A 21,914-nucleotide genomic window follows, 5' to 3' on the forward strand; every position below is an offset into this window, starting at 1 on the left:
CAATAACCACGAAATTTCAGTCTTATTGTGTTGACGAAATGTTACGGGTGAGTGGGCGCCCCTCATGTCTGTTTGCTGTGCTTGAGCGAGTGTGCATGTCGTTAGCTTGCACTGGCATTTAAGCCGGGTTCCTGGCGACAGTTTTCTTGGCAGAGACACCTTTTCACCTTTGCTGTCCATGTCTGCTAGATTAAGGCGGTGCAGCGACGCAACTTCCTCACGAACCTGTTAAGTGGTGATCAAATAAATGTTTGTTCCCGTGGCGGAGGACTGAATGGCCCATCGTGAGGTGGCTGAAGCGGTCGTCGTACCACATCATGTTATACGAAGACATCGGCACGATGCGAGCTGCCGGTGGACCTACACAAGACGTGAACCTTAAGTCCACAAAGATATTCCACAAATCTAACGTGCATGCTATTTTAAAGGACCCCTGAAAGCGAATGTTTTGTATGCGGCTTTTTTTTACAGCAATTTGTAGCTTTGCGTCTAAGTTAAATTGTAAATGCTCAAACACATCATACAATTATTGCTAGCGCTGTTATACGGGACGACATTGCGTCAGTTTGAAACGCCACGGCAGTGCCCGAGACGTGTGCTCAAGCTTGGTTGACACTGAACGCGCCGTTTTCAAACAGGGGGACCCGCGGGCAGTGAAGAATGAAACAATGTGGAAGCTTTGTGCGCGTCCCCCTCTGAAAAAAAGAAAAGCATTCCTGGCGTAGGCATCTAAAACCATATTGCGAGCAGCTAACAAAAAAAGCAAGAGGGGTGACGAACACGAAAATTTCCTCATGCTTCTCAAGATAGTGGTCGCCATCTACACAGGAGCACAATGAAACCAATAGTTAGCACTCGTTAATGGCCTTTTCTACTTTATCAACACCTTTTCCTGCAAGAAAAAAAGAGGAAAAGCACAGCACAATTTCTCGCAAGCCCCTTTTATTCAACATTTCTTATCCCCAAAGGGTCAACAAGAAAAAAACCCATCCCTTAGGCCGGGCGCTAGTTCAAAAACGAGCGCCAACGCGTCCACAGGAGGGCCGAACAACAGCACTGTTCATCTAGGAAAAAAATTTGCAACCACAGCTCGAGAAATATCGCACACACGTGGCAGAAAAAAAAAGTTAATTCATGCATTTGTCTCAACTTCCGTCACAACTTTTAAACTCTCTCGCTCTCTGTGCCAAAAAAAAAAGCAAAAACAAAATATATATACGTTGCCTTCGTAAAGAGAGGCAAATGTGTCGGGAAAAGAAATGGTGACACACGCATGCACGCACACTTTTCCCCTTCCCTTTGATTTGCAGAACAATCTCTGGCTCATCGCTTCTCCAACCACCTAATAAACGCAGGGGTTCGTTAGTTCCAAAGGGACCGCAACAAACATGCAGACCAAAAAAAAACACAAAGTGAAACAAGATCATCAGATAAATATGCGGCATCCTCTTCAAAGTTTGTTTATAGACACTACAAGCGGCTTGTGAATACACAATCCTTGAAACAGCAAAAAAAGAAAAGGTTCTCTACAGATAGACAAGAGAGAATGCACAGGAAACACAACAGGATTGCCACACAGCCTTCGCAACTCCTAGCATAATAATTCATACTAGATCGAAAGCTCGAGCCCCATCACGAAGGATGGTACAATGCAACTGAACCCGTGTGCCGCGCTTGCAATCCATTACAGCCCGAAATGCGAGAGGCTCTTCTGAACGGGACACGGTATAGTGCCCAACAGTGCTAGCTTATGGGCCTTGGAGTGGGGCCAAGTGAAGTGACTTAGCCTTGGCGAAAGAAAAGATTTTCATGTAGAATAGGAGTGTGAAGTATTAAATCTAATCGCATTATTAAAGGTAACATTTTTACAGGTTTCACTAAATGATGAGGCCCTGACAATCTAATTTAACAATGTTTAATGCATAGCTTTGCTAATACTGTTGACTGCGAATGCAATCTGCATCACTGCTGAAATGTTAGACTGTCTCAAGTTTTGTTAACTAACAAGGTGAGCCAACGTTTTTCTGAGGAGGAGACGCTCTGTGATGAAAGAATTCACCGCAAAATTCTGGACGTTCAATCACTTCAGTGCTCATAGAGTTGCCAACAGAGTAATACAAAACGCACAGCGAAGTGCACATCGTAAGAGGTCCCAATTAAGACAAGGTACGGGACGAATCTAAACCACGTTTCACTAAAACACCTGCACACCAAGGCCTCCAGCAGTTGTCATTCGAAACTGCCGTGACATTGCACAAAAGAACAAGTGCAAGCGGGGAAAAAAAAAATGTCCTAGCTTGACTTCACAGACTATAATTTCAAGCTTATATAGTACTACTGGTTCTTTACCTCCTCCATACTAGATTCCAGAATTGCGCAGCGGTCCGTTAGTTCGGAAAAAAAAAGCTTGGCCGTGAAATGTCTACTGAGAAGCAAGATGCAGGTTAGCGTAATTCAGAGATCTTTTAGAAAGTGTCTTGCACATTCTGAATTTCCACAGTTGTCCCCTCTATCGATCTGAACTAAAATTTAGCAAACTGACACGCCTTCTATCGTATGGCAAAGTGCAAAGTAATTAAAGCACAAACATGTCTCTTATGAAATAACACTACTAGCATACTTTCAAACAAGGTGAAATTGAAAGCATGAAAGGCTGGCATAAATGTAGATATCTCAAGAGTGATTCCGCATAGCCAAGACCAGCACACATCTCAATTAAAAATGAACCATTAACTTGTGTATAAAAGAGTCAAGGAAAAAACAGAACATGCACACGCAAAAAAAGCTGCTATGCTGAGCTCACTCGTGTTCTAAATGAGCCCACATTTTAGCAGGCACTGCGTTAACTGCACTTTCACAAAAGTTCTAAAAAAATACAAGCGGTCGCAGGATCATGTCAACAAGAGTAAACAATCAGTAAAACATAGTTTAGAAAATCCACCTTCAAGAGAGTAACTGCTGAGAAAAAAAATCAACAAGGGCCTTCAAACAGGCTGTTCCAGTCTTTACAGGCCCATTCACAACAGCGACACGCAGAGATCGTGCAGACTGTTGCAGCCACAAAGGGTCGAAAAGCCATTGTTTTGGGTAAGAGGGTTGCAAAGGTACTCGATTGCGAACTGTCGCGAGTGGTCACGTTGGCTGATGAACGAACAATTTCAACTGCTTAATGCCTCGACCACGTCACAGCAGTTGCAAAACTCGTGAGCCAATCAGACACGGAAGAATGACAAATCTGCTAGCAATGCGAGCAGATGTGGAACGCACCAATCACGAGGCGTTTCCACGTGGTGACTGGCCTGCGACGCTTGACACCGTGAACATTCTATGTGTTGCTGTGATAACACATCACACTTGCTGAACATGAACATCGGCAGTCGACAGTTACTCCACGGTCGCCAGTTGCGCATGGCCACACAACTTCTTTAGGTCACTCACAAATGAGCCTTTAGACCTTACTCACTTATTGCATTAAAAAGAAAAAACAACACCTTTAAAACTACTATCTCCAATGGCTCGACGATCAGCAGTGCCACGTTACAAACAAGACTCTCAGAGCTTGAACTAGCTCAGTTGCTCGCCTCAAACAAATAAAGAAAATGCATTTAGGACAGTCACACCTGAATAGCAAGAATGGCGACCCAAGTCCAAACACAGGAGAGTCCGTCAGCGCACGGCGTAAAGTTCATTTTTCACAATAAGAGGCAAGGAGACCAGAGCGCTACGGCACGGCTCAACGCAAGATTAACCGGGAAAATGAAAACAACACAAATCGTGAACTGTGGCAGTTTCGAAGCACGCGCAGGATAGAAAAGTCGGGCTTGGGAAGAGGAGTCCTAGAAAAAAAAAAAAGAAAAAGGTGCTAGCGTGGGTGGCACAGAGAGGAGGAGACAGTCAGTGGTGTTTCAGCTCAGAGGCAATTTTGTAGTTGAGGATCTTGGTCCAGTCGATCTTGGTTCGCGTCAGTGGCAGTTGTCGGCGTAGTGCCTTGAACGTCGTGTCCGACATTGCCTGGTAGTTTTCGGAGATGGCGGTCTGAAAAGTGAAAAAGGAAGGAAAAGATCAACAGCAGAGTTCCGAAATAGCAATATAATGACTCCAAAACTAGGCTAGTGTGAATAATGAATGTGAATTTTAGGTTCGAAGCAAATAGTAATTTTGGGTGAACAATTTTGAATAGCATTCGAATAGTATGTATAACGCATAATATATAGAAATATGTGCATACTTGTCATGCTCTAACTACCTAGCACAATATTTTTTAAGAATTTAAACAACAATTGTGCAAATGCCATTTCTTTTCTGCATCAAGGGAAGCGGAAACAACTTTGAATAGCATTTGACTTTCGGTAGAATGCAAGTTATAGCCAGTAAAGCGTGTTAATTTTAAAAATTTGCTAAACTTAGAGCACGTACATCAATATAACAGGCTTTTAAACTTCAAAAATAAATTGATGTGAGGGTAGTATCCTTATTCAACCTTGAAGCAAGACTTTGCGACAGTGCGGATGTCCCCTGCATATGCGTTTTCACGGCTTATCACTACTTCACTGCAGTGAAACAACCTTTACAGGGCGTCACATGCACCTATTCTTTATTTTGAATAATTCAAAATTTTCAATAGCTTAAACATGATTTGAAGCGAATTCGAATACTAGATAATTTGTTAGAATATTCAAAGCATTCAAATATTCACACAAGCCTAGCTGTAGCACACCTTCTTGATGATAGCATTCGTGCTGCCAAGCTCATGCCAGTGCAGTCAGCACAAAGAAGTGCATCTCGCTTGTCGTACGAGAATCAAAACATTAGTTTGGGTCTTGTAATGAAAGCGTGCGAAGCTTGTGGTAATATTTTCACCCGAACAATGACTAGTGAAGCAATCCCTCGCGGGCAAATGAGCAATGCGGGGAAGAGCACCCGCATGTTAGAACTTTGCAGAGTGCTGCAAAGATTTAGCACATGCTAAACAAATCTCCTTTTCTCGAAGATAATAAACAAGGTGCAAGAAAATGCATTTGTATTGCATACTTTTCGACCCTCAAGGGACATGGTTTGTAATATAAAAATTTACTTGCTGCTTCCTTACTATACTGCACTGTCATTACCTTGGCACTACACTTATATCTAAATGAATCACTGAAATGGACAAGTACTACCTTAAACTGCAACTTTTTGAGATAACCGTATTTTCTCACCAATTCCGTGCCCTGTGATCTCTGTGACCCGCTGTACTTGTATAGGGTAAGTTAAAGCTACGGCAAATCTTTAAAGGGAAACTGAACAAAAAATTGAAAAACCGATGAAATTTTGAAACTCTACTTGGAAGATGTGACTGTTTCAATAAACAGAGTTCATTTCCCATATATTTTTGAAGCGTTGGCTGTATTATTGATGGATTGTCAACAATCGGCGGTTGCGCGCGAGGGCGGGCCGTGACGTCACAAACTCTGAAGCGCATGCATAGTGCACCTCTTCCTTTCCCCTTTCCTTTTCTCCACCTCTCCTTCGTCCCCCTCTCCCCCTTGCACAAAAGCACTGATTTTTTTTTTACCCCAGCCAGGAGCATTCTTCGCTACCGGCAACTGATAGGTGAGCCGAGCCGATCAAGAGACGCGGGCAACAGCTAGTAATGATAACTAGCCCTTTTGGGCGAACGTGACGTTGCCTCTAGTTCACAAACTGCTGCGTGTAGCGGCAGTTTGTGAAAGACCCATTACATTATTTATTCCCTTGTAGTTTCTGCAGGAATGAAGGTTGTGCTTATTGATTTAATCACGCAAAATTTAAATTTGGCTGAAAACCTTCACCACAAAAAAATTTTGTTCAGTATCCCTTCAAGGCAGTTGTTCTCAGTCATGGAAGTTTCTCGGGCCCACCTGTGGACCGGCGCAAGTGATGGGGAGACCCCTTCCAACAAGGGAAAGTAAGGGGTCATAAATTAACACAACATGCAGCGTGAAATAGGTGTTTTTTACTTATAACTGGCAAAGAATGGTCAAACTAAGGTATCACACTAATTCGATCTCAACAACTTGCTGATTAGTTGCACGGCCTGCGGCCACATTCAACCCGTTTCTAGCCGAGTTTCTTTTTAGAGTACGCAGGACCTGGAAAAAGCATGCCATGCATACGCCGCATAAAATCTCAACGAAAGCTTTGAAGCCACCTCATAAAAAGGGGTCAATCTAAGTCAGCTTCACTGCAATGCTAGAGTGTTATGCAGCGAAGCATACCAAATGTTGAAAGGGGCCGCTGTCACAGGGCGTACTGTGGCTTTACAAAACGTATCCCCCCACCTCCGCCCTTGAGCATGGGTTTCGCATACCCCCCAAAATATCTTTGCGAAGCCAAGTTTGAGGACAATTGCTTTGGGATATCAAACTTAAGACGCTGGCGCCGCGTCCACGTTGCAGGGAGCTTCGACGGCGGCGATGGCACATCACTCATAAAAAACTCGCAACAGTTCGATACGCCAATGTGGAAACTCACCTGATACTCGTTTTCTGCATCCTCGACGATCTGCACGAACTCCTTGGCAGCTTGCTGCTCATTCTGCAGGAGAGAGGAGACGAGTGACAAGAAATTTATATTACAAATGAGCAGGCATAACAGCTCAACACTTGGTAAAAGCGTAATGAACATTGGTGGCTTTTGAACTCTGAGAATAGTGGAATATGCATTTTTTTACACTGCCAGACCAAAACTAATGATTCCGTGGCAGACCAAAATCTAGAAAAACCATTGCACTAAAGGCACAGAAACATGACGAGCAACGTAAGGTATACGTAAATGTTAAATCACTAAATAACTTCAGTACGATTTATTTCTGAATGCGCTCTCCCTAAATAAGTTACTTTTGTATTGCAGCATATATCTTGAAAGAAAAAAAAACCATGACTATGAATTTCCATATCTCCGGAATAGAGCCTGAAAAATCTTGTACAGTAGACTTCTATTAAACGAAACTCTCTTAAATTAAATTGCTGCTTAAATGAAACAACTGCCGCTAATATGTTCGGTTTCGTAGATGAATACAGTAAAAACTCATTTAACCGGACCTCGTTAACTCGGAAATTCGGTTAACTCGGACTTGCGGCGCAGTCCCGGAAAACTGTGTATATTTCAATGAGGTCAAATGCTCATTAATTTGGAGGGATTTAGCCGCGCACCAGTTATCTCGGACAACTCCGGAGAGGGCTATCGGGACTCCAGAGTCGCGCGATCTCGGCGGCTTGGAGGCTCAAGCACCACTTGCCGTAACCGACGGCAGAACCGGAGTTTCGGAGAAACTGAAACCGAGCGAACTGCAGCAGAATATGTCGATGATTATAGTGAATGAGGGGGAAGTGGCTAGGTGGCACTAGTCACCACCCAACGGAAGCGCTTGGGCCATCGGCGCATCTAGTGTCTACTAACAGCTGCTCGCTACGCCCATGCTACGCCTACTGGTATACTACTTCGTGTCTTGGTTCTTTGTGTTGCGACTTCACGTGTTGCGGCTGTGTTTGTGCGCGTTGTCGCTGGCGTCGCGCTTCATAGCGACCGTCACAGGAGTTAAGCGGCCACAGCAGCCAGCAAATGATCCTAAAAGAAAGGTTACGATATTGAAAGACGTGATGAGCCGAAGCGACGTCGCCGCACCGTGCAGGAGGCTGCAGAAGCCCTCGCTGTCCTCGAGGAGTTCTGCGTTTGTTCTCGCGACAGTGAACGTGCGCACCACCACCTGATGGGATTAAATAAAATCGTTCTGTCCGAAATTCCGACGGCGAGGCAGGCTAAAATAATGCACTTTTTTCAAGAAATAAAGGTTTGTCTGTGCCGTGTACGTTTTCTTTTTGTTTTCATGGTCTGTTCGATAATTAGGAATTCGGTTAACTCGGACATTTTCTCCGGTCCCATGAGATCCGAGTTAACGAGCTTTTACTGTATTCTACCCCTGTTTAACTCTCAGTAAACCAAACTCCTCTTAAATGAAACATTTTCCTGGTCCCTTCGTGTTTCGTTTAAAAGGAGTCTACTGTACTCCAAAAGGGACTTCATTAACCTCACAAAATCTCACTGCAGCAACGACATTGCATATTTCGCTTTTATATAACATTTCTTTTCACATGACATATTTCGATCAGTTTATCTTCTTTTTTTTTCGCTAGTGATTGCAGTTATGCCACTGCCACCCATTCCTATTTGACTATCTCCTGTAGCCAGCAAAAACATTAAAAGTACCCTTTTTCCCTGATGCTTAACACGTGCCGTGTGAAGAAGCCAGCAATAAAAAGATCTAAAAAAATAAATGATGAAAAAGAGGCCTACCGTGATGTTGAGGGTGGCTTTGATCTCCTTGGAGCTTACTAGCTGGACGTTGCCATCTTCGTAGTAATGGACCTGCGAAAAGCCCCAATAAAAAAGTGCTTTACCACTCTCCACTTATGCCATCAGTAGCTTCAAAACTGGCCTATACACCGAAGCAATGGATGCTCTTTTGCCAGTGCTTAAAACACAGCCAAACAGCTAGCACCCCATTTTGTGAGTGGTGCCACAGCACCAACCTGTCAATCACAGACTTCTCAGTGCATGTGCCTAACGATCAGTAATAAATGCAAAGCATAATGAATATTTTTAGAGGTAAAGACCACCGAAGGATATAAATAGGATAATTTTAATTAAGTAAACTTGGCAACAAGTCTTTACAATGTAAGTGTGTTACTCTGTCTTCTCATCTTTCAGGAATGACAAAAAAGAAAGAGATAAAAAAAAACAGCGCCAAAAGACGGTTTCTAAAGCGAAGAGAAGAAGCGCATATGACAAGCAGCTAGACTTTTGCACTACCAAGAAGTGGAACAGCAATTCAATTTACGCTACAAAATATGTGACCATAGAAATTCCTTGATGATTTGATTGATATGTTGGGTTTAACGACCCAAAAACCACCATATGATTATGAGAGACGCCGCAGTGGAGGGCTCCGGAAATTTCGACCGCCTGGGGTTCTTTAACGTGCACCCAAATCTGAGCTAACGGGCCTACAACATTTCCGCCTCCATCGGAAATGCAGCCGCCGCAGCCGGCATTTGATCCCGCGACCTGTGGGTCAGCAGACGAGTACCTTAGCCACTAGACCACCGTGGCGGGGCAGGCCAGGCTCGAGCTACATTGTTTTTTTTTTGCTCGGTGCGCCATGTCAGGTGCAAAGCCCCAATTAACCCCAAAATATAGAGGTTGTGCCAGAACTATTTTCCACGACGTAGTGTCATCTCCACAACCACCCCCACTTCTTGGTTCTCTTTTTCTTTAGCCAATTTGAATGCAAAGAGAGGATCCCACAAGACGAGCTCTGCAATTATCTATATTTGGCATAATCTTCTCTCCACATCTGAGGCAATAAACTGCTGGAAAATTAAGCAGTCTAAATATTCTAAGCGCACTATGCTTGAGAAAAAATTATTAGACACTGCAGCTATATAAGTGCGAGCAGCGAACGGACCTTCAATTGGGCGAGATGTGTGATGCAGGAGCACCGCACTTTACTGAAACCCGAATCAGTGGACAGCCTATTGTTACACAACTTGTAATCATTGCATACAGCGACTGTCGTGTGTCCTTTGTTGATGTCAACTCTGATACGTAGCATAAAATACCACATTATCAGAAAACGACATCTCGTCTACGCAGCAAACCTGTATAATGTTGGGGTGGACCGGATCAGACGCGCACTTTTGTTTTTGTGCATTGGGCCGAGCTGCGCATGCTCGCATCCCTCTAGCGCCAAGCTCGGAAGGGCCGAGCTCGGGTGGGCCGAGCTCAGGCTGAAAAATTCGGCCTGTGCACAGCTCTGTAACAAATTCAGAACTGCCACATATTTGTAACACTGCATCTATGACAAAGCTATTTTTTACTTCGTTGTAGCTGATAATTCGTTATATTGAAGTTTGAGTGCACTTTGACTTTTAATGAACACAACTTGGAGCTACACTTGTCCTAAATAACTCTTTCACATAACATCGAACCTAACTGGACATTAAATTGAAAAAGGGCCTTACCTGAACTCTTACGAGCCCTTTCACATCCGCTGTGGCGGCACCCGAGGGAAAGTTTACTGTCCAGACGCTTCTCCAACGACCATTCCTGGTGACCGAGGAACAAGCATGCAATGTTGGGCAAGTTTTTAGGATTCTCCTCTTTTGCAATGAAAGCTTGCTGAAGCAGTGTTGCTAAAACAGACACCAAAGTGAGCATGCATGTAATCGGCATTCATTTAGTACAGTCATGTGTTTAGTCATGTGTTCGCACTCGAATTAACTTTTAGAAATGGGGTCATAAAGCCCACGCTAATTTTGAAACACGTGCCCTTACACATTTTGAGCACATTTACCATTATAATTTCCTTCAATTTCTTTATTATCACTCCCCCTCTGGTCACGTGACCTGCATGACGCTTACGTTGAATCGGCGTTTGTAGTATGCAGGGTACCACGTTCTCACTTTCTGATCGCCCCCTATTTCAACATAGCCACAGTGGTCTCTTATACCTCGGTATCTTTTACGTCAGTGTCTCTTATAAAGTGGTTCAACAATACTACTACTAGTAATACCCATATGACAACGACGGGATAGTGTAGAGCAACACAGCTTCTCTGCAAAAAAAATTACACCGTCTCTCACTAAAAAGGATCATGAGGCAGTGCAAAGCGGCACAGGGCGTGCACACCGTGGCTTTTGTAGAAACGCACAAGCACGTGCCGGTGCGTTTTGACTAGGATGCACTGGCCCACCCCGCATCAGCAGAATCACGTTCTCCGACGCCATCACATGACTGCTGAGAGAGTGCAAGGGGGTGAGGCCGCTGTGTCGTACCCAGCCCCTTACACAGGCCAGAACGCGCTAGTGCGTTCTGGCAGTGCTTGGAGCACATGTTGCGCATGCGCAGTAAGGGTGGGCATGGCACACCGGATCGAACACCGCGATAAGCTGCTTCGCATCTAAAAGAACAGTAGCCCCATAAAAGGCAAAAACACTGCCAGGCCTGAGCAGAATGCACAGCACAGCACAGAGGAGGAAGAACAGCCTTTCTAGAGTTGTTTTGAACACTCTTGAGGCAACCGCTACAAACACACTCGCATGCTACCCGATACGCCGTAAATCATTATTTTTGTGCTGTGGGGAAGTGTACACTATGCCACCATTTGTCATTCATCGATGTGTGGTACCCGCTACTCACTCGTAAGAAGTCATGTGCACTTTGTTGATGCTGTGGCTAATAACAATGAAGAATTATATTTGAAGCTTTCGTGATGGGTTGCAGCATTCAACAACAAACTCTTTATGCAATCTGCATTGTATGATGCCTGGTTGTTACTTTACTGTTCTAAAACACTTCATTATGCATGTTAATGAGATTCCTTACCCAACATAAGGCCAACGTATGGTCGGTTAGCAACAGTTTTAAGGGCCCGCAGAGCTCAGTGGTAGAGTACAGAGCTGTCTCGCAGAAGGCTCGGATTTGAATCGCAATCTGTCCTCGGTATTCTTCATTTAGTTTTATTTCGTGTGATAGTGGTTATGGATACCAGAGGTGGACAGCTGCAGCGCCGTAAACTGCCTTTGTTGCGACCTCGTAACATCTTTGCTGTAAAACTGAGCACACACACACGCCGAAGGAGCGACCCACCAGTAGTTCTGCGCCTGGAACTGGTGGTCCTCGAGGCAGGCTACTAGCGCCAGCTCCTGGGGGCTGGAACTGCGGTCGAAGACAGCGCACGTGCCGTGCCGGTAGTGCTCGCGTGCGTACTGCGTCCACGCCTCCTCCAGTGCGGCCCGCCAGCTCTCGCCATGTCCCTCGGGCAGCCCCACACTGCCGTCCCCGCTGGATCCCGGCGGATGGCTCTGGTAGTCCGTCGCCTCTTTGCGGAGGTGGTCGTACCGGAAGGACTGCCGCGTGCGCGGGTCATAGAACCGACCCTCGCCGAGGTCATTGTAGTGGGTGATGAGCGCCTGAAAATGTGTGTGGATGACAATTGAGGGGGAGAAGGTAACTAAATTTCAAATGCACTGAACCTCCTTATAACAAAGTTGCATCTTACATGAAAATGGGTTTGTTATACATATGAAAGTTCGTTATAAAGATATATTGCTAGCACTGTAGCTCTTGCGAGGCTATTTTCATTACTTCGTTATATCCAATATTTCACTATATCTGAGTTTGTTATATCGAGGTCTGACCCAAACCTTATTATAACAATGTTACATCTTACACAACAATAACTTTGTTATATCTGAAAATTCGTCATAAAGACCTATGCTTAACACCATAATTATCGCAAGATTATTTTTCATTTACTTCGTTATAACCGATATTTCTTTATATTTGGGTTCGTTATATCGAGGTTCGAGTGCACTGTCACAGGAATGTACAGGGTGCCAAAAAATTAAAATGGTGATGCGGCAGGCCGTAGAACGCTACAGTAATTCTGACCATCTGGTGTTGTTTTGCATGCCCCGACATCGCACAGTACTTGGGTGTCTAGCATTTGGTCAACATCGAAACGTAATCACATAACTAAAATTAAACATGGGACCTTGGGTCAGTAGCTGAGTATTGAAACCAGTGTACCACTGAGGCGGACTGAATACTACCATCAAACTGGCTAGAATATAATAATTGTTCGGGTTTAACATCCCAAAACCACCATATGATTATCATGAGAGACGCCATAGTATTAGGCTCGAGAAATTTCGACCAACAGAGGTTAAATTGAACCTAAATCTAAGTACAGAGGCCTTCAAATATTTCCGCCTCAATAAAAAAAAAAAAAAAAAAAAAAACACCGACTACTAGACGCTTGGCTAGATAACTGACCAGAGCATGTGTTTGATCCATTTTTATATGTGATGAGTGCATATTTCTCGTTTATGAACTGCTTCCTCACTATCAAGGCTGACTGATTAGACCATCAGTACATATTAAGACTAGTAGAAGCCTATTTGATAAGGTTTTCTTTAATTGGACATCCCATATTAGGAAATAGGAATATTTTTCAAAGAGCTTACGAGTCTTCCAAAATATCAGCAGCACTGAAATAAGCATGAGAGTCGTGCCAAATTACGATAGCTTTCAGTACTGCAGACACACTGTATCAACAACATGGCAGCGTCTATTAAAGGAGCCCTGCAACACTTTTTGAGCATGGTCAGAAAATGCTGTGGATCAGTAGAAGAGGCTCCTGAAAACACGCGAGCCAAATGTTATAGCGCAGCACACGGCCTGCAATTCACAATAAATTATCAAAGTCAGCTAAAAATTGCTTTCTCTTCTCTCAAGAAATCACAGAATAAGCCTAAAAATCACTCGTAGTAAAACCACCTATAAGCCACTGGCTTATTCGAACATGGCGCGTTTGGTTGTTACAGAGATCGCTGTGAGAGGCCGTCACTTGTCCACGCCTGCGCGCACGATAGCACTGAAAAAGCCTTGTATTTGAAGAAAAAAAAGAAAGGTGCTCAAGGTCTTGAGGCATACGTGACGTTTTTTTGTTGGCCCCTCCCATCTCTCCCTGCTTAGCTTCCAGCGCTTTCGTCTGGACGAGAGAAGAGAAAATGCGACTGCAGCGTGTGACAAATCTTTGTAACTCCGCTTGTACTGGACGGATTTCTAAAACTCTTGCGGCGCTGAATTTCCAGTGAATTAATTCCATGGTTACTTAAAAAAGTGTTTTAGGGCCACTTTAATGTATGAGGGCTTGCTCTAAGAGCCAGACGTGTGTAACACTCTCTAACAATCTTTCATACTCCTTTAAATGTTCAGCACACCAATCCAGCTAAAGGGAGAATACCACGATGTGAGCGTCATTCTACTGGCCATAATTACAGCTATTCACAATACTTACCACCCAATATAAAAGCACTCATTGTGTGATTTGCTCCTGACAATGTGGTCCACAATATAGAGATTAACACAGTTTTAGCAAGAGCGAGAAACTGTGTTGTCTGGCCATTTTCAAGCTACTATTTGTGAAGTTTATGAAATACAATATGGCTTTTACTGCCAAGCAGAACAATCGTACATCTCGTCACCAAGCTTTTTTTTTTTTTCTTCACAATATTCAAATTTAGATATAAAGTAGCAGTATAAATTTAGAATGTGCTTTGTTAACTTACAAGATTTTAGCTGCTGTAGAATGTAGTAAATGGCATTGATTCCAGTATTGTCGATACCAAAAAGCACTGTTTTTCCATTATCATTTACAATGACAACGTCGAGCGACAATTTTCTTTTCCTCAACCAACATGAAGCGTAAGAACACTCACCTGGTGTTCAGAACCTTCAATTTCTACTGGTGTCAGCTGATCCTTATTGTACTGTGCGAATGCACTGAAAGGAAGAGAACGAAATGAGCAGCTCATTTCACAACCAGTCTTTGTACTTTGTCTGACAGGACACAGGCACTGACATTTGGTGACATAGCTTAAATGTGGAGGGTCACGTTTTATCTGCACACCTTCACCAATAATCCTGTCTGATCATCTTATACCCTTTGTCAGACATGCAGCTTGCATGCACTTTAAGGAAGCGCGCTTTGTCACCAGTGTCCTTCCCAGGCTGTGACACAGGAATGCTTAATGACACACTGCAAAGCGAACCTACCGGTGAGCATGTTCGCCGAACTCACTTTGCTGCGATGAAGTGCCTAGCCTCAATGCAGTGACCCGAAGATAAATGCATTACTACCCGAAGCAGAATTCATGGAGTTCTAAAACTATAATTTCTGCTATTAGGAATATTTTTACACATTAAAACATACTTTCGCAAAAAAAAACTATCACTCTGAAGCAGCTTATAGCCACGACCGCCATGGCCGATCCATAGACCACCATGTTGTGCCGTGGCCGTTAAAATGATTATTTAATGGCTGCTTACAGGTGTAACACATTAATACTTATTAAGATACACTGCCTGAAATTGCAAATAAATACTGTTGCATTGCTTAAGTAGCCATCGCCATTACCATCATTTCCAAAGTAAACATCATTTTCCTGCGTAGCGGCACGCCAATGAAGTGACATTCTGAGGGCATAACCTCACTCCCTTAAAATGACACTAAGTGTGCCAGTGTCACCGCCGTACTATGCCCCCCTTCCAAAGCATTTTATTTCTTAGATTTATTTTACATGTGCCGAGATTCCTTCAGTTTTCGCATTCCCTCCTCAATGTATTTCTTGCATTTAAAACTTGTTGATGATATTCTAAAAAATATCACATTCATTTACGTTCATGTTAATGCAAGTTCCCTCTCATTCAATTTGTGTTTCATTTTACATTCGTAACTTCCTGCTAATATTGTATAATACTCCATGTTTCATTCAGTAAATTTTTTTTTGCAGAATATCTCACCCACTTCCCTCTGCAATGCATTGATAATTGAAGCTATGCAAAATAATGTAAACGAACATAAATATGCATGTTCTGCACCCAACTGCCCATTTTGGTGAACTCTCAGAGGCAAAGTATTTGAAGTAAAAAAAAATACACATGCAATATTTCACATCTACAAAGACCGTGTTGAAACTGAATGTATTTTCTGCACAAATTTGGGCTCAAAACACCATCATGACTTATAGCTAATGTCCAACACAAACAGCACTTCCAACTGTGAAAAGCGCAAAGATGAGACTGAGATTACCAAAATAAAAACATGGAGAGATACAGCCAGAAACCAGAGTTTCCGGGACGTCGACTCACCTGCAAATGCGACGTTCTGCTCTGTTAGTGCACGATGAACCTAGTGTAGGTTGTAACTGTATAGGTTGTAAAAACTGCTAGAGCCTGAAACATTTAATTTGAGTCTATATTCCTTAACGAAGCTAGAATAGAGTACTCCTGACAATTTTGCACCCCACAGTCTTTTCCCCACGACGCACACATGGCAATGCCTATGTCTTGTGTAGGGTTAATCTTTGTCCCATTTTCATGTTGTTTGCAGCAAGCAGCACGTCTCCGGTATGACGAGCGAACCACGTTAACAAACCACACCAAAGTTTAAACACCTCCCTCACCTGGACGCTTTTTCTTTGAGCAAGGTGTCATTGTTCAGCAGCAGGCGGACGTCGTTGAACACCTCGTTGAATTCCCCGGGCGGTGCTAATTGGATGAAATCCGACACTATGCGAACCTGCGAAGAAGTATTCAACATTTCCTTTGTCAATGGAGCAGCGATGAACTGTGGCCTTTAGATGGGGTTCCTCATACACTACTTGGGATTACGTTTCTAAGACTTCATAAGTGATTGAGTGGAGTGAACGTGTGTGTGTCTGTGTGTGCGAATGGATTTTGCCAAAACTTCAGTGTACAAACTCTTTTCCCATTTCGGATGAGCACAGCTCGTTCTAGCTGAACTTTTACCAAATCGTTTTGGACGAGTGCAGTATGTCTGATTGATAGAAAAGTTCTTCGTTGTTGTCGAAATAATGAAACTATTTTGAGATTGTTGAAAATTTCCAACAGCATTTTTTGTCCCAGTTGTGTTTTTATTGTTAATTATTTCCAATTAGCCAGCCTTTCTTCCACGAGTTATTAGCAATTAGCTTCCTCAAGCTTAACTTTGTATGTGCTTCAATTTTCTTGCTTCAACAGCAATAACTTTTTTAGAGCAGAAGTATTCAATGTGTACTGGAAGGTAATAACTATTTTAAGAAGAAAACTTCCCAAAATATCAATGAAAACTTCCCAAAATATTATTATAGCTCAAAAGTGAATTGCTTTATTGATAACCATTCAATGATACTTTAGCTACATGAATGCATGCAGTGAAGACCCACAAATACAGGCTATCAAGAAACTGATCCATAATATAATTGTCCTAGCTGTCCTAACACTATTTTGACATTTTGAAGCAATGTTAGGACAGCTATAGTTTATAGGAAATTTTACCAGAAAAGGAAAACTAAACTAAAGCTTCAAATACCAAAAGCTGCTTGCTGTTCGTTTACAAAGGGCTACCAGTGAAAGCTAATAGTGCAAGGTTATCGTTTCACACACTTGCCAGCTGCACGTAGCTGCAAGCTGCAAACATACTATTGCACACCGTACAGCTGCATATAGTCAGTGGGGCATTTCGAGCAGCAGCTCAGCCATATACGGCATTATAAGAGACGATAAACACAGTAGGAACAGCTGTTGGTAATATTTGACAGGATGAATCATAACCAGCTGGCACTATTTATAAATAGTGCCTGCTGACAGACACAAGTGTCTCGGTCTACGCCTCAGTAACACGCTTTGTACAAAATAAAGGCGGAAAAAGTTCTGTTTGAAGGACATGCACGTGCTACTCTTCACAGGAAAGCAAAACCCGAATTTAGCAAGCGCAAACTTCTAGAGTATATTTTTTTCTTTGAAAGAAATGTCGAAACAGGTGATAGTGAGAAGGAAAACAATTTCAAAGCAGCAGCACTTATAAAATAGAAAAACGAGTGAAGACATAATAGAAAGACTAGTAAAACGCAAGAACGAGCTACAAAGCGTGCTCAGAGAAAATAGTCAGCAACGGAGCGAATGTGCCCAATTAACCACAATTTGCATTGCCTTTCTCTGCAAACAATTAGGTACAGTGTTTCCTAAAACATCGTAGTAACGGAACTCTGTAAACACGCATGCACATTCAGACACAAAACTGAATGCATAAAGTTTCTTAAAATATTTACTACAAGTAACCTAGGCACTGCAGTCGTTCAGATTGCACAGTACAAGGATTTGCCCAATCTTTGTGCCTCTGGCTTCAAACACACTTGTGACTGTTCACTGTTGTGCTTTCACATTTGGTTCAGAAAAAAGAATTGTCGTGAACTTTGTGGGCCAATTTGAATTGGTGAGCCTAAAGAAGTGAAGCTGGTGAAGTGGAACTGCTGAACGTTTGCTCAACTTCTTTATGGGCCAAATGAAGTCAGACGAAGTCGAAAGAATGAAGCTTAGACAAATCCGTTAATCTGGTTGTTACACAATGCGTTGCAGCCTCAATGAACACTAGCGCCAGATTTCCCTCTAGGAAAGTATTATGAGGAAACTCCAAGGCTAAACGAAAGTTTGAAATTTTTTTGCACCTATGTTAACGGCTTAGTGACTTGGCATCAGAGGTAAGGCCAATCAATCTCTCAGCATAAAGTATCATGCAACATTCACTACAAGGAACTGTGGCACTGCGATCATTCAGCCGAGGGGCAGCACATACATTTGCTTAGCCTTTGGGCTTGTGGCTTTGTTAAGTGTTGCGTTTTGGCTCTTGATTCGGATAAAGCACCAGTTAGTTTAAAACCTCGCGAGCCGATCTGAACTGGTCAGTCCAACAGTGAAGTGAGACGGACGAACTTAGTTTGGAGATGGAGCGGCCACAGACATCTACGGAACCGAGAGAACGAAGCTTCGGCAAGTCCACGTGCTACCCATCCATTTCCATGCCGGCTGAAGAACCCTGCGTCGCACATCTCATACAGACACCTAGTGCCAGATTTCCCAACTATTTCGAAACTATAAATATAGGGACATGGTACACATCAGCTCTCGCGCGACACCTAGCGTTCGACGACGACACTATCCGGTCGTGCCAAGCGACGCCCCCCCTACCAAGACGTCTCGTTCCTCGAGCCCGTTTTCGCACAGCCCCTGGCTCGCGTATTTTTATCTTGGGTAGCCGGGAAGTTTAGAGAGTATCGCGCAACTTCCCGTAGAACGGCGGCACGGTACGCGAAGATAACGCCGTCGGGATCGCGGGGGCTCGGCGCGCGCGTAAAACGGGACAAAACAAGCACGAAAAAGCTCGCGAAGCCGCTGACAACAGCGACGGGAGTGAGAGGCGATAACAGGAACAAATAAACGACGCACGCCAACGACGCGGCGTCGGAATGCAGGCGTCGTCGACTCTTCGTTCGCCCAGCGAGCCGGATAGAGAAGCACCTCGAGCGTAGTACGTTCGTTAGCAGGATACGGTCACGCTTTAGCGAACGCAAAGAATGGGTCCCCGTCAGAGGCAATAACAAGCGCGGTCCGCGGAGGTCGCGCCGCGGAGAATCGAAAACGAACAAAACACCAAGAGTGAAAAGGCGAGCGAGGCTGGAGGAACGTGGGAATGACGCGTCGTCGCTCCTACACCGCTACACAACGACGCCGCTTCGCAGTCCACAGCCGTCACACACACCCAAGGTGTCGCACGGACGCGCCACTGCAGCAGACGACAAAGGGAGAAAAAGGATGACTGCGCGATTTCGATCACGCTCGAGTTTTGTTTGTTTCTGATCGCGATTGGCTTAACAAGATGAGCGAGGATCGCAATAGAGATTGCACCGAGTGGCATCCATACTTCTAGATGTCTCGCGGCACATAATAATTATTGGCGTTCAACGTCCCAAAAGCCCGATATGATCGTGTGGAAAATGAAGAGGGGCTTCAGAAATTTCGACCACCTGGGTTTCTTTAACGTACACTCAAAAACAAATACACTGGCCTCAAGAATTTTAGCCACCGTTGAAAATCGCGGTGCGACCGGGAGACCAACTTCTTTCGCGAGAACTACAAGCACACATACATTTTTCGCGTTTCTCTTCCTACATAAACGAGGCAGTGGCGAACGGTAATCGAACCCAGCCCTCCTGCTTCGCAGCACGAAAAATCCGTAGCAGCTCAAGTCAGCGCGCTCGCCCGTTCCGATCGTTTTGCGGCAAGCAGGTCGATTTCACGAGTACGTAAACTGGAAACCACCGATCTATAGCACGTTTCACTTAACCAACTGGGCGACAAGATCGACAGCGTGCCATATCGGATATCGCATTTCCGATAGCATTCTCGGCGCGTTTTTATCAGGAAAGCAGTTATTCCGCCAGGCCGTCATCGCATGTACGATGATTCAGTTGGCGCTGCGGTGATTCAGCCAAGTGGGGGAGGCATACATTTCGTTGGGAAGCCCCACAGAAAAAAATAAGCGGAAATGAAAGAAAAGAACGGAGTTCGTGGACGAGAGAAATGGGTTCAAAGACGCCTGTTTTTTAAAGAGGCCCGTCTCGGTTCGTGACTATGTATGGAGGGGCGTGCAAGAGCAGACCGTCATTTCTGTCACGACCAACAAACTTCCTGTCAGAAAAAAGAAAACTGCCGACGTGCAGCGCGACGTGAGCATGCAAATCGCCGCTGTTTACAGAGAAAGATGATTGCGAACAGAAGTTGAAATAGGAAGCGAACGACAGCATACCTTCTTGGGCAAAGTCAATGTTTTCTAAACATACTGTAGTAGCGCAAAAGTTCGCTGAAGTAGGGGAACCGAGGAAGGGTGGAATGTAGAGCTTGTATTTATTTCCTCTTGTTTCCTTTACAGCTTTGAGCTACTACAGTACGTACGGGAAGTGAAAGCACGGCAAACCGGGATGGTCATTAGCGCCAGTCGCATTGCCCATATTGCTTTGACGTACACAGCAAAAAAAGCGTGTCGTTTGTAGGCGCAGGACGACAACATCAGTTCACGCACCACACACAACATAAAACGGCCGAACAAAATGACGTTTAACCGGGCGTCAACTCGCACCGAAAGAGTGCCGCACGGGTTACCAACAACTAAACTGACACATCTAAAACGTTTGCTAACGCATGCATGAATTCCTGCGTTACGGCTGACAAGTGTTTCCGACCGATACAAGATCCTCGAGTCGTAGCAACGATACCCGGGCTCCGTCGAATACAGGTCGGCGTTTTTAATCGCACGCGGGATCTACCGGATCGAGTCCGTGCGAGGTCGCGGGGTCGCTCAAAACGAGCGATGTAGCTGGTTACGCTGACCCGTCTCACGAGGAGCAAGCACACCGATGGCACATTCATTCACGCACCGAACCCGCGGGAAGAGCGCAAGCTACACTACACGCTTCTGTTTTAAAGATATCAGCGGAAGCACCTTTCTCAAGTCTGTAATGATCGAAGCTAACAACGGAGATTATTCGCGGTACAATTGGCAACGATTCGCGGTCAAGTCGTTGACGAGCACGTCGCTATGACAATGCTCGTGACACAGTAAAAGCACGGCGACTTGTCGGCATTCAGCGACAAGCGCTCCAGCAACGCACGCCACAAAGCTCTCGAGTGCGATAACGCTTCGTCGCGGCGGACTTTGAAACGGCGGCAGGAAGCGACCGCGAACGACACGTTCGCAGCGCTAGCAAAAAACACCCACCGAGCATCGTTCCTAAACCGGTCCACCGATGGCATCGCCGATCGCTAAACAAAAAAAGGCGCTCGTTTATTCCGATGAACAACATTGACGGCAGCAGCCCTGGGCACTCTCACGAACTACAAGTTCACGACGCAGGAGGCACACCCTTCGCTAAAACCGAGATCGAGCAAAGCTTCGTGTTGTTTGAAAACGAAGCACCTACCGAGCGACTCGCACCGAGGTGGGATCGGCCCCGCTAAGTTTTTGCTGTTTTTTTTTTAAGCCTAACCCTTCGAAGCTACGACGAAACTTGGCCCGGAGAGCCGTACGGGACTGGGATAGACGCGAAACGAAGCGCCTCGTACGGTTCTTGAACAACGAACGAGCGGGACGGAAAGACATTGGCAACAATCACCGCAGTCGCCACTCGATAACCGATATCGCCGGTGATGGTAGCTTCCGAGTTGTCGGTCCAGCGCTGTCAAAAAGTTTGTCACGCGCCGTTGCAACTCTGACCGACCACGACTGCGGGTCGCGCTTGATGCTCGAAGCGTGGTTGACAAATTCACTCGCACAGGAAACGTCGAAGGGGCGTAAAAAAGTTGCTGGAAATACCTTTTCTTGGTCGGATATCGGCTCATCGTAGTCGGACGCCATCTTTACACGCCTGCGACCAAGGAATTATGGGATCGCACAACATCCTGCGCGCTTCGCCACAGGGGCGCTGCAAATCAG

At 44.6% G+C, this 21,914-nt stretch overlaps 1 protein-coding gene across 1 annotated transcript; it reads right to left on the bottom strand.

The window, feature by feature from the left end:
• Nucleotides 1-3,582: 3,582 nt before the first annotated feature.
• On the bottom strand, nt 3,583-21,914 carry cpa (F-actin-capping protein subunit alpha). The gene is made up of 8 exons (XM_037415589.2): nt 21,795-21,914; nt 16,051-16,166; nt 14,305-14,368; nt 11,669-11,991; nt 10,041-10,125; nt 8,314-8,385; nt 6,493-6,555; nt 3,583-4,035 (listed from the first exon to the last, which is right to left on the bottom strand). Exons 1-8 carry the CDS (start codon nt 21,834-21,836, stop codon nt 3,895-3,897), a joined length of 906 nt encoding a protein of 301 aa, XP_037271486.1. The 5' UTR covers nt 21,837-21,914; the 3' UTR covers nt 3,583-3,894.

The sequence above is a fragment of the Rhipicephalus microplus genome, chromosome 9, assembly GCF_043290135.1.
Source record: "Rhipicephalus microplus isolate Deutch F79 chromosome 9, USDA_Rmic, whole genome shotgun sequence".
Taxonomy (NCBI): domain Eukaryota; kingdom Metazoa; phylum Arthropoda; class Arachnida; order Ixodida; family Ixodidae; genus Rhipicephalus; species Rhipicephalus microplus.

What these genes read in the sequence shown, in the direction of transcription:
- cpa (XM_037415589.2), bottom strand. Translation starts at nt 21,836, where the DNA reads ATGGCGTCCGACTACGATGAGCCGATATCCGACCAAGAAAAG. An exon ending in CGATATCCGACCAAGAAAAG is followed by an intron (nt 16,167 to 21,794) that starts GTATTTCCAGCA and finishes ACTTCTTCGCAG; the next exon opens with GTTCGCATAGTGTCGGATTT. An exon ending in AAGGGCTCGTAAGAGTTCAG is followed by an intron (nt 8,386 to 10,040) that starts GTAAGGCCCTTT and finishes GGCTTTTCGCAG; the next exon opens with GTCCATTACTACGAAGATGG.